This window comes from Pan paniscus, chromosome 18, assembly GCF_029289425.2.
Source record: "Pan paniscus chromosome 18, NHGRI_mPanPan1-v2.0_pri, whole genome shotgun sequence".
Classification (NCBI taxonomy): Eukaryota; Metazoa; Chordata; class Mammalia; order Primates; family Hominidae; genus Pan; species Pan paniscus.
Genome location: NC_073267.2, coordinates 23,853,498 through 23,865,740, shown reverse-complemented (window position 1 = coordinate 23,865,740; position 12,243 = coordinate 23,853,498). Strand labels below are relative to the sequence as shown.

At 42.7% G+C, this 12,243-nt stretch overlaps 2 protein-coding genes across 7 annotated transcripts in view; one reads left to right on the top strand and one right to left on the bottom strand.

Annotated features, from left to right (window-relative positions):
• LOC129394244 (serine/threonine-protein kinase SMG1-like) overlaps positions 1-5,607 on the bottom strand; it is a 37,879-nt gene extending 32,272 nt beyond the window's left edge. For 3 of the 5 annotated variants that reach the window (XM_063598573.1, XM_063598571.1, XM_055100017.2), the window contains exon 1: positions 4,819-5,607. In XM_063598573.1, coding sequence (XP_063454643.1) covers positions 4,819-4,919 — 101 coding nt within the window. In that variant the 5' untranslated portion in view covers positions 4,920-5,607. The remainder of the gene's footprint in view (positions 1-4,818) is intronic. The other 2 variants (XM_055100018.2, XM_055100020.2) reach the window with 2 other exon arrangements.
• Positions 5,366-10,367, top strand: LOC117978500 (putative RRN3-like protein RRN3P1). 2 transcript variants are annotated; one of them, XR_010110518.1, is made up of 4 exons: positions 5,366-5,730; positions 6,493-6,623; positions 7,494-7,678; positions 9,471-10,367. XR_010110518.1 is itself a non-coding variant. In XM_055100022.2 (4 exons), the coding sequence occupies exons 1-4, from the start codon at positions 5,614-5,616 to the stop codon at positions 9,614-9,616; spliced, it is 522 nt and encodes a 173-aa protein (XP_054955997.2). In that variant the 5' UTR covers positions 5,508-5,613; the 3' UTR covers positions 9,617-10,367. The 2 variants fall into 2 exon arrangements, 1 of the variants encoding a protein (XP_054955997.2); XM_055100022.2 differs by having other exon boundaries at positions 5,508-5,673.
• The last annotated feature ends 1,876 nt before the right edge of the window (positions 10,368-12,243 follow it).

Sequence of the window (12,243 nt, the reverse complement as noted above, 5' to 3'; positions counted from 1 at the left end):
AAAATAAATAAATTAGCCAGGTGTGGTGGTATGCACCTGTGGTCCCAGCTACTCAGGAGGCTAAGGCGGGAGGATTCCCAGAGCCCAGGAAGTCAAGGCTGCAGTGAGCAGTGATTGCACCACTGCACTCCAGCCTGGGCAACAGATCAAGAGCATATCTCAAAAAAGGGGAAAGAAAAGAAAAGAAAAACATAAAAACAAATGTTCCTTTAGTTTTAATTTTTATTTTTTAGTTTATTATGGCTGTTTTACTCTCCCCCAAGTAAAACAGCCATACACAATTTGCTGAAATTTTCCTTAGTGTACTTTGAAATCTGTGGAACAGAACTGGCAATCGCTAAATTCTATTTAACTCTAGTTCCATTTAATATTAGACTGGTGTGGAAGTAACTGTGGTTTTTGCCAAAACCGCAATTACTTTTGCACCTACCTAACAGGTATAAAATATGTAACTTCACTTAATTTTATCCTTTATGTATTTCCCTATATTATGTACCTATGGACATCAAACTTAGTACAGACTGATAAAAGCCTGAATAGACAACTCTGGTTTCAAAAATCCAGCTTCTCACAACATCAGACATACTAGTATACAGCTTTTCTAATTTCACAACACATTTCCATTTTTTGGTCTTTCACAATAGAGAAGATGTGTGTACTTTTGAATACTCTGATCTGTCTACAATCTACCCAAATTGGAAGGTGTTTTTATTATACAGTTCCATCCTTTTAGAAATATAGAAAGATCCTAAGTTTGGGCACAGTAAGACACTCAATATAGATCTACTACTAAACAAGTAAGACCAATTACACAATTAATGTCCTAACACCCCGAGTGGAGAAGTAAAATCTACTTGTTTTCTGTTGACTTGAATGCCTTCTCTTCTTTGCTGAATTAATCAATCTGACTCCAATGTCAAATTAATCAATGCCACTTTAGAATATTAAAATGTACAATTATGAATTACACATTTAATTTTAAAACACATCATTCTGATCTCTGTCTTGATTGATACTAGAAGATTATCTTCCAAACTAAGGTGGAAAAAATGACAGACTTTAGCTATTGGCAATGATAGGTCATTTTTTTAGGGAAGAGGAGTAAAGAGGGCCACCTCCATAGGTCAGATATCCCTTTGTTCTAAGAAGCCACCACCCCTGTTTCTTCATATGAAAAAAACCAGAGGCATCCAGTGGTTCCCAAAACCTTCTCAACTTTACGCTTGAGGAACCCACAGATTTCAAATAATACAACTGACCTAAGACCACTCATTTGTTTAACCATTCTTTTTTTAATTTTTTATTTTTATTTGAGAAGGAGTCTTGCTCTGTTGCCCAGGCTGGAGTGCAGTGGTGTGATGTCGCTCACTACAACCTCTGCCTCTCAGGTTCAAGTGATTCTCCTGCCTCAGCCTCCCGAGTAACTGGGATTACAGGCATGCACCACCACATCCCGCTAATTTATTTATTTATTTATTTTTTAGTAGAGACGGGGGTTTCACCATGTCGGTTGGCCAGGCTGGTCTCGAACTCCTGACCTCAGGTGACCCACCCACCTCAGCCTCCCAAAGTGCTGGGATTACAGGCGTGAGCCACTGCCCCCGGCCTGCTTAACCATTCTTAAATGTCGGGTGCAGTGGCTCACACCTGTAATCTCAACACTCTGGGAGGCTGAAGGTGGGCAGATTGCTTGAGTTCAGGGGTTCAAGACCAGCCTGGGCAACGTGGTGAAAACCCCATCTCTACAAAAAATACAAAAATGAGCCGGGCTGTTGGCAAGCGCCTGTAGCCCCAGCTACTTGTGGATGCTGAGGCAGGAGGCTCGAGCCTGGGAGGTCGAGACTGCAGTAAGCCAAGTATCTGTGCCGCTGCACTCCATCCTGGGTGACACAGCAAGACCGTCTCAAAAAAATTGACAGAAGAGTTGACTGAGAGCACAGTGAATGAAAAGGAAGACTATAAGCCAGTGCCATATAAATGCTTACTGTTGGAGGTATGCTTCTATGGAACACGGGTTTGCTCTCTTGCCATATGACATTCACATATTCAGCCACCTGGAACACTTCCTGTCAGTATGTGTGAAGTATCATGTGTGGTCAAAATTGTCTCAACAGTCATTTTCCACACCAACTGGCAAACTAACACTAAAAGAAATCAACAAGTATTGCTTTTTCAAAAGCCTAAATCGGCTGAGTGCGATGACTTACACCTGTAATCCCAGCACTTTGGGAGGCCAAAGCAGGCGGATCACCTGAGTCAGGAGTCCAAGAACAGGCCGGCCAACATGGTGGAATCTCGTCTCTACTAAAAATACAAAAATTAGCTGGACACCTGTAATCCCAGCTACTCAGGAGGCTGAGGCAGGAGAATTTTTCCCTGTAACCGGGAGGCAGGGGCTGCAGTGAGTCGAGATTACACCACTGCACTCCAGCCTGGGAGACAGAGCAAGACTCCATCTCAGGAAGACCAAAAAAAAAAAAAAAAAAAAAAAAAAAAAAAAAAAAAAAAAAGCCTACATCAAGGAAAACAGAACCAAAACACCAGGGACAAAATGGTACATAAGAGGCAAAAAAATTTTCACCAAAATTATTCAGATGAACCATAATAAATGTGCCTGCATCTGAAGATGTTCTAAACCTTCATTTAAGCAAGAAGCAAGATCAAGATCTGTTCCGTCAGTTACCTGGAGTCTGTCATCTTTCTGAATAGGGGACAGAATCACCTCAAATTTAACTAATAAAAATTTATGACTTGGCAAACACCCCAGGTATTTTTATTGACTAACAAATCAGCTATGACAATCTTAGCAACAAATCAAGTTATGCTATGGGGTATGTCCACACTTCCCTGTTCCCTCTACAACAGGAGAAAATCAAATTTTTCCAACATCCTAACAAACTGTTACTGCCTGTAACCAAATGTATCACAGTATCGTCTAGCAAGGCGTTACATCCTGAAACTTTCCTACAAAAAGCACAGCTTCAAAGAAACCTTGCAAGCTTTCTTGTAAGCTCCTCCCTTCCCCCATCGCCCCTCCCCAGAGCCAAGAAATAAAGCACTTGAAAGAAACAACATGGATAATATTTATTAATAGCTCATGTACATATTCCATAACTACATAAGCCATTTGGCTTCATACCTGTCAGCAATGAAGTCAGCTGGCCCTAGCACGTGGCTGCGACTCTTCTCTATTTATTTAGAACTACAAACTACAATTTACACTTTTCCAAAAGCTGTAGGACTATTTGGGAAGGGCACTTTATTCTTCTAAAAGGTTACTAAATTCTCTTATATACTTATACTGATCACAATACTGAAAAATAATAGAAAATCCATTGTCATTCATTTACCACCTAATTTGTTAGATGCCAGAAAATCAAATTTCACACATTTCAATAAAAAGGCAAAACTAAGCATGTCAATCATAGGAAAAAAATACTTAATCAACTAATTTTATTTAAAGCACTCACAAACTCTTAAGTGGTACAAGACAAGTCAACGCTGTTTATCGAACAATTTTTTTTTTACGACTAAACATCTCAATTCTAGACTCAGGCACTAATTATTAAAGTCATCTAGTTATATACACCAATTCTCAACAGACACAGGTTTTTTTGGAAAGGCATATTAAACAGACTAAGATGTGTACTACCCATTAGCCAAAGATAATTTTATTGATTTTTCTAACGAGTCTTCAAATGTTACATTCTAACATCTTAGCAAATTATTTCCAAATACTGCTGGAATTACATGTAACTATCAGGAAACAAAAGGGCTTCTCAACAACTTGTGCGTTCTACATTATCTGGCCAGTTTCCGGACAATTATAATACAATTGTGCTCCAAAGTAGGAGAGTTCCATGAATCAATTACCCCTAAAATATATTTCTGTATATTTAAGGAGTTCTAAGCATTGGGTTAAATTCCAAACAGACTCTGAATACAAGCATTTATTTAGTAAGAGAGGTTAGAATAAATCAATCCTAAATTAGGCACAGCTGCCCTCCCCCCATTGATCAAAAAGACAGAAAATTACATTTATTTAAAAAGTTAATGTTCCTAATATATTCAAATCTAACTAAGCCCCAAAATGGTCTGACATCAAATCCTCCATAAAAGAGGAAATTCTCTAGACTTCTAAGTGGGTGCCCAGAGTTCACTCAAGTGTCCAGGTATGAATTACGATTCACCAGAGTAACCGGCCTTGCACTTAGGGAAAACTTCCATCGCCCAAGACCAGAGTGGGTCGATCCCATCAACAGTCACACAATCTCATCTCACGCTCCCACTAATGAATGTTCTGCCTAAAGTCAGAGCAATGCCTTAGCTGGAGTTTTGTTTTGGTTTTTTCAATATTACCACGTGGGGGTCACAGAAAGGAACAGAGGTTAGAAGAGCTCTCACGTGGCGGCTGAAAGACTGGGGAACCGAGAAAGTGAATGAGTAACAGGGAGGGTCCTGGACTCTCAGGATCTCCCAACTCGGGGTCAGGGGGAGGCGGTAAGTGGAGTGCCCCCCGCCCCCCCACCCCCGCCTCTTTCTCACCTCCTGGTCCGGACCCTAGGCCAGTGCCACCGCCGGGAGCCCCGGGTCTCGGCTCCAGCCCCGGGCTGAACAAGCAGGGAGGGGAGAGGCACTTAGGCCTCGCCTCCCCGCGGCCTTCCTCCCCCAGCCGGGGCGGAGGAGACCCAGGAAGCCGCGCCCGGCTCCCGGGGGTGGAGGGCCTAGGCCCCGCTTCCCAGCCCCGCGGCCCTAGGCCTCGGCCCGCCCGAGGCGGAGCCCAGGAGGTCGGGGCGGGGTCCCGGGCCGGTCACTCACCTGGGTTGCCAGTCATTCCAGCTCCGCGGATACTTGGTGCCGTTGGTGCCGCCGCCGCCGCCGCCGCCGCTCAGCCGAGACCCCGGGGCTCTGCGGCTCATTACCTTCCCCGACACGACATGGCCAAGCGCCGCCGCCGAGAGAAGCGCGAGTCGCCACCCGAACCGGCCGCCGCCAACACCCCGCTCCGGCCCGGGGCTGAGGAGGAAGCCGAGAAGGAGGAGAAGGAGGAGGCGGCGGCGGGCGGGGGAAGAGGACGGCCGTTCCGGGTTCCGCCTGAGCCCGCAGCACAGGACGAGGAGGCGGGAGCGGCGCGGTGAGAGAGAGGCGGATGAAGGGGAGGCGACGTCTCTTCCAGGGCCGTGCGCGGCCCACGTCGCCGGGGCCCCGGAGGACGAGGACGACGAGGAGCAGGCGGTGGCGGCAGCTCCTCACGCTCACAAGGCCACTGCTTCCCCGCCTCCCGGCTCCGCCCGCCGCGCCGCCGCTATCGCACGGCATGCTGGGAGCGAGAGGCGCGGTCGGCCCCGCCGGGCCTGGGGAGAGAGGCGGGTCCTGTCGGCGGGGATCTCCACTACTGCGGCCACACACTTTTCTCCCAAACGCTTCCCGGAAAGCACCGGGATTTTAAAAACTTTAGGCTTTGTCTTTTCTTCTTCTTCTTCTTCCTTTTTTTTTTTTTTTGGTGGGGGAAACAATATAGAAGGCTTTTCCTTCTCTGCAACGATTTTGTGGCTTCCTAGAGGTCAGGAGAGTGTTGGTCATGGGAAAGAAGGTTGAATTCAGTCTGCCCACATGGGCGTGCCTAGCTTTAGAACAGCGCTATTTAGGAGAAGTTGGAAGTTACACCGTTTGGTGAGAAGCTGTGTCTGTTTTTTTCCATGATTGGCATAATTAACTCAAATACCAGCTGTACGTTAGTCCGTATTTCTGTTCATGGTTGAGTTCAGTGTGTCCAGAGACTGGAAGGTGCTTTGCACTCACAGGAGTGCCCATGTGGAGCTCCATGGGATGTGAATTATTGTTGGTCACCAGTTCTGGCTGACATTGGAATCACTTGAAGAGTTTTTATAATATGTGGATTCCAAAGCCCTGTCACAAACCTATTGAATTTGTACCTCCCAGGTTGAATTTTTTGTTGTTTTTTGTTTGTTTTTTGAGATGGAGTCTCACTCTGTCACCCAGGCTGGAGTGTAGTGGCATGATCTCAGCTCACTGCAACCTCTGCCTCCTGGGTTCAAGCGATTCTCCTGCCTCAACCTCCCAAGTAGCTGGGATTACAGGCACCTGCCACCACGCCTGGCTAATTTTTGTATTTTTAGTAGAGACAGGGTTTCTCCATGTTGGCCAGTCTGGTCTCGAGCTCCTGACCTTGGGTGATCCACCCGCCTCGGCCTCCCAAAGTGCTGGGATTACAGGCGTGAGCCACTGTGCCTGGCCCTGGGTTGATTTTGATGCTTAGCTAGGTTTGGGATCCATTGGATTATTTAACACCCGAGGTGCCTTTTGTTTTTAATGATATTCTCTCAACGTGTTTTAAAAATGAAGCCCATGAGATAGTTATGAGATAGTAGAACTTTTCCCTACATTGGTGAAGTAAAAATCTTGGGATTTTGATAGCCAGATTATCTTAGGCATTAAAAAATATCACACCGACGCCCTCTCTTTTTATAGGGATTCGCAGAGGCATTTTTGGAACATCTTTGGAAAAAATTGCAGGATCCAAGTAATCCCGCCATCATCAGGCAGGCTGCTGGAAATTATATTGGAAGCTTTTTGGCAAGAGCTAAATTTATTCCTCTTATGTAAGTAGCCTAATTTTCCGAGTACTTTTTAATATCATGCTTTAAAAAGAGTATAGCATTGTCTCAAGTCAGAAATATCTCCCATATGTTTTTGGCATGTTTTTAAAGTGAATAAAATTCCTACTCTGTGCAAGATGTTTATATTTCTAAGTGGTGATTTTAGAATAAAGTGTCTCCTTTTTTATATATAAAACCCTGTATGTAAGGCTTTTGTCATCTCTTTTGTGTGGTTGCACTTAAAGATCCATTTGTTTTGTGGATAGAGGACAGTGTTGTATACTGTTTTGATTCTTTTTGTAGGTTTGTCATTTTTTCATTTGCATTCCAAATCTATTGTATCTGTTAAAGCTGAAGAAAACCCCTTTTAAAGGTAATAGACCTATCTAGGAGGCCAGTTTCTTTCAGTGGCCCATGAAGATATCTTTGGACAAGGATGCTGTTGAAACCCTTCCCCAAGAACAAAATTATTCACCATAGGACTTGACTGGATGCATCAGGGAATACTGAAGTCCACCAGACTGTCTTTCTCTTGAGAGGTGTTGGTGAACATGTCCTATTTGGCCAATCACCCTAAGAGGGGTGCCTTTGAGATGGTTAGGAGAACCTGCTTTCCATCCCTTGGGACGTTCTTAGGGGCTCACCTGTTCCTAGAAGGTCAGAGCTACTCTGCCTTGTAATTGGAAGGTTGTCTTCCTACGCAACCATCCTTATCCTTCCTTTCTTTGCTTTTCCTCTGTACCCATGGGTATGATTTAAAGAAACCTATGAACTTACTTAGCATGGTTTGTAATGAAAGGCAGTTGTGTGTTTTTATGTTATTCTGATTTTTTTATGAAGTGTAAAGTTGACTTGAATTTTTCTTTTATCTAGTACTGTAAAATCATGCCCAGATCTTTTGGTTAACTGGCTGCACATATACCTTAATAACCAGGATTCGGGAACAAAGGCATTCTGCGATGTTGCTCTCCATGGACCATTTTACTCAGCCTGCCAAGCTGTGTTCTACACCTTTGTTTTTAGACACAAGCAGCTTTTGAGCGGAAACCTGAAAGAAGGTCAGTGTTGTGGGAGTGCTGGACTGGATTTTCCTTGTGTTCTTGTCACCCTTCAGAATGGTGATTCATTACTTTTTTGAGATTTTTATAAAAACTGGATTCAGAAAACTGCATGTACACTCAAACTTTTAATAATAATTTCAAGCAGCTCATAGGCCCCTACAAACCCCTTAAGATAGATTTGAGCTTGAGAACCCTACAAACCCCTTAAGATGGATTTGAGGTTAAGAAAGAGGTTTCTGCCTTTGAAGGTTTGAAATGTGAAGATGTCTCCAGAGGTGAGGCTGAGCCCTGGGCTGTGCCAGCGCCCTGTACAAAGCTTCAGTTGGATGCACCTTCTCTTTGTTGTCCTTGTAACAGCCCAGTAAATGGCAGGTATTCTCCCTTTACAGACAGCACCAAAGCACAGGAAAGTCATTTTCCCAAGATCACATGGTTACTGGCAGGATTAGAAAACTGAAGCCAGGTTCAGCTGACCCTAAAGTTTGAGTTTATATAGATTAAACTCTGCCTGAAGCCTTGAGACTTAATTGACCAGTATTGTTTTGCTAATTTCTAAGAGTTACTTAGAATTCAAATCTATCAGTTGAAACTTATTAGATTAGTGTATTTTAGTTGAAGAGAGTCTCCAAGAACAGTGTTTATAAGTCATTGTAAATTGTTCGGTTTATGTTTATGAATAATTCATATGGTTTTGTGGGTCACTTCCTCTAAACCAGGGTCTGTCAAGCCTGCATGATTGCCATTTGGGCTGCATCATCCTTCATCGTCGGGGGCTGTCCTCTGCACTGTAGGATGTTTAACAGCCTCCACCTACTAGCTGCCAACAGCAGTCCCTGACCACCCCCAGCTGTGACAACTAAAAGTGTCTCCAGACACTGCCAGGTGTCCTCTGTGGGGGTTGCAGTCTCTTAGGTTAACAGCCACAGCTCTAAACTGAAAGTTGTACGTGTTGCATTATATATGTTTACCTACATCCTACATGCTTCTAAAAGATGTTGTATGAACTAGTAGGATGAGGTTTTATCACAAGGTAAGTAAATACAAGCTCTGCTTTTCTTTGTATAAATTAATGCCAGGAATCTGAATTAAATATCTTGTTTTTGTAAGCAGTGACATTCCATTTAGGTAATTTTTATTGAAATATGCATCAAAGAAACTCCTAAGAAAATATACTTAAGTACAAGTTGGTCAGCTTGCCTCTTAAAATAAATGTGATGTCTTTATTTTACTCATGTAGGAAAGAATTGTATTCATTAAGTCTAAGAAAGTGGCTTCTGTCTAAATTTGCCGTCCGTTGAGGTAGAAGGCAAATTTGGAGTTTTCTTGTTTAGAAAAAAAACTACAGATGACTACTGTGCACCTGAAAACAGCACTCAGCTTCACTAACGAGACATGCAAGCTAGAATCAAATTGCTGTTTTGTTTTGTTGCCTGTCGTGATTGTTAGCTGAAACCAAATCACAAGGTCTTTTTCTCCCTCTGTGTTATCTCAGCATACACTGAGCTTACAAACATATGAACTTCACGTTGTCGTGGAATCTTACAGCCTGCTACTTCCTAAGTTTCCTTTAGAGAAGCTGCCTTGGTGACCAATGAATGTGGTTAGCCTAGTGATACTCTTCTGGGCCATATACTGTGTGACTATCTGCATGGACCTTTATTTAAAGCATTTCTGCAAATAATTTTTTTAAGTTTTTTAAAAATGTGTGATAATTTGTGCTTTTAAAGATATCTTACACTTTTCACTTATTTGTACCTTTAAAAAATGTTTTTTTTTTTTTAAACCAAAGGTTTGCAGTATCTTCAGAGTCTGAATTTTGAGCGGATAGTGATGAGCCAGCTAAATCCCCTGAAGATTTGCCTGCCCTCAGTGGTTAACTTTCTTGCTGCAATCACAAAGAAAGTTATTTATGCTTTCTTGATGGGAGTTATTTAAAATATTTTTATTTATGTTTATCTAGTATTGTAAGAGTCTGTTAAATTTCTATGAAATTAGTAACATTATAAAAGGCCAGGCATGGTGGCTGATGCCTGTAATCTCAACATTTTGGGAGGCTGAGGTGGGAGGATTGCTTGAGGCCAGGAGTTAAAAGACCAGCTTGAGCAACATAGTGAGACCCTATCTCTATAAAAAAATTTTAAAAATTAGCTGGGTGTGGTTGCCTGTGCCTGTAGTCCCAACTACTCAGGAGGCTGAGGTAGGAGAATCACTTGAACCCAGGAGGCAGAGGTTGCAGTGAGCTGAGATCGTGCCATTGCACTCCAGCCTGGGTTACAAGGGCAAGACTCCGTCAAAAAAAAAAAAAAAAAAAGGAATTTCTGCAATACGCTACAACATGAATGATTTTGTAGGACATTATGCTAAGTAAAATAAGCCAGTCACAGAAAAACAAATACTGTATGGTTCTACTTAAAGGAAGCCCATAGAGTTGTCAAAATTAGAGAGACAGAAAGTAGAATGGTGGTCCCCAGCGGCTGCAGAAAGACAGAGTGGGGAAATTATTGTTTAATGGGTACAGGGTTTTCATTTTACAGGATGAAGACTTGTGGATATGGATGGTGGTGATGGTTGCACAACAATATCAATTTATTTTATACCACTGAACCGTGCACTTCAAAATGGTTAAGATGGTAAATTTTATGTTGTGTATTTTACCATAATAAAAAAAATTGTAGAGGGAAAAACAGTCTGCCTCCACTTTTGATATGGGACTGCTAACATCTTCTACCCTCCCTCTCCCCCTCTGCCCCACATCTGGGCAAGCTAAGAAAGCCTGCTGCTCTCTCCTCCGGCACCAGCTGGAAATTCATACCCAACAAGCCCTAGCCCTCCCACCAGACCCACATTTCATTCCCATCCCCATCGCATCCCCATCCCCATCCCCATCCCTAACCACCATAAATGCTAAGGGAGTTTCCTTGCCTGGTTTTCTGAAGCCATTTTTGGACCTGCTTGGGAATCTGCCCTGCTCTCTCAGAAAGCTTCATTATATGAGCAATAAACCTTTTCCTACCCTCTTGGTGCATGTGGTGTATCATCAGTCTTGACATGTAAAACAAATTTTGGGTGGTGGGGTCCATGTCTTTGCAGGGTGACCACAATAGTACCTGGCACATTATGTGTTTAATAAACAGAGATTACTGTCATATTTATTTTATTTTTTGAGATGAAATTTCACTCTTTTTTCCTAGGCTGGGGTGTAGTGGTGCGATCTTGGCTCACTGCAACCTCCACCTCCTGGGTTCAAGTGATTCTCCTGCCTCAGCCTCCCAAGGAGCTGAGATTACAGGCATGCACCACCACACCTGGCTAATTTTGTATTTTTAGTAGGGATGGGGTTTCACCATGTTAGCCAGACTGGTCTCGAACTCCTGACCTCAGATGATCCACCCACCTTGACCTCACTTACAGGCATGAGCCACCGTGCCTTGTCTCTGTTATATTTATTTCTCTATTTAAATTGATGGATATATGCAAACCTGATCATTATCATACTTATGCCTAGACACAAGAGAGGCAATAAACTAATCTAAGTGATGCTTGTGATGCCAAAGATGTCAGAACACTTTCTGGGCCAATGGCAGATACCTCATGTCACCAGATGCTAAGGGTCCACAATAAAAAGCACTGAATGAAAATTTTGAGGATAAATATCTCCAGGTTGAGGAAGAAGGTTGCACATATCGGGTGCTCAATAAATATTTGTTGAATGAATGAATGAGTGAATGGCCCCAGTGTGTGGGGCTTGGGAAGTGATTGGATATAGGCAGAGAAAAGGAACAAGTCAAAAATAATTCAGAAATCAAGAACAAGCAAGTTGCCTTGATACACTTCATTCCTACACTTGGCAAACTTTAGTGATTAAGGAAACAATGTTTTAAAAAAAGTTTTGGTGATGAGACATTCAGGAAGATCTATCAATAAATAGCAAACCTGGTCCTTTTTAAGACACTGTGTATAAAAAAATTCCAAAAAGATTAAAATCAGTGCCGAAACCAAAGAACCATTTTTTTCTATATCATATTGATCATTTCAAGTGGAACTGTTAGCTATCTTAGAAAAATTGTGGTTCTCAATTGCTTTTGCCTCTATCTCTGAACCACCATTCCTAAAGGAAAACATTCAACCAGAAAATTTCAGCACATCACAATCTCTCTGAAGATTAAGAAGTCTCTGTGAAGGACTGAATGTATAAATTGAAAAATTTTTGCTGTCACATTTAGGTAAAAGTGAAATCGTTCTTCATATCCCCTTCCTTTCCATCTGTAGCTCACCTATGTCAACTTTCCTCTCAGAAGTGAAATAAAATTAAAGTTATGACACTGAGTGTCAGTCATGGAGGGACACGTTCCCCACTTAGCCTTTGCTGAAGTGTTTCCAGAGACAACTGTCTAATGCCAGGTCCCCACTTAGTGGGCTGCACTTTTCTACTCATTTGCACATAATCCAGAAGTCACATTTTGGGTTCACAGTTTCCACTGGGGTAAGCTCATTAGGCCTGGCCACCTCTGTGCTTCTTGTGAAGTCTCTGATTTGAAGGATTAGTATCCTTTCCAGACTGT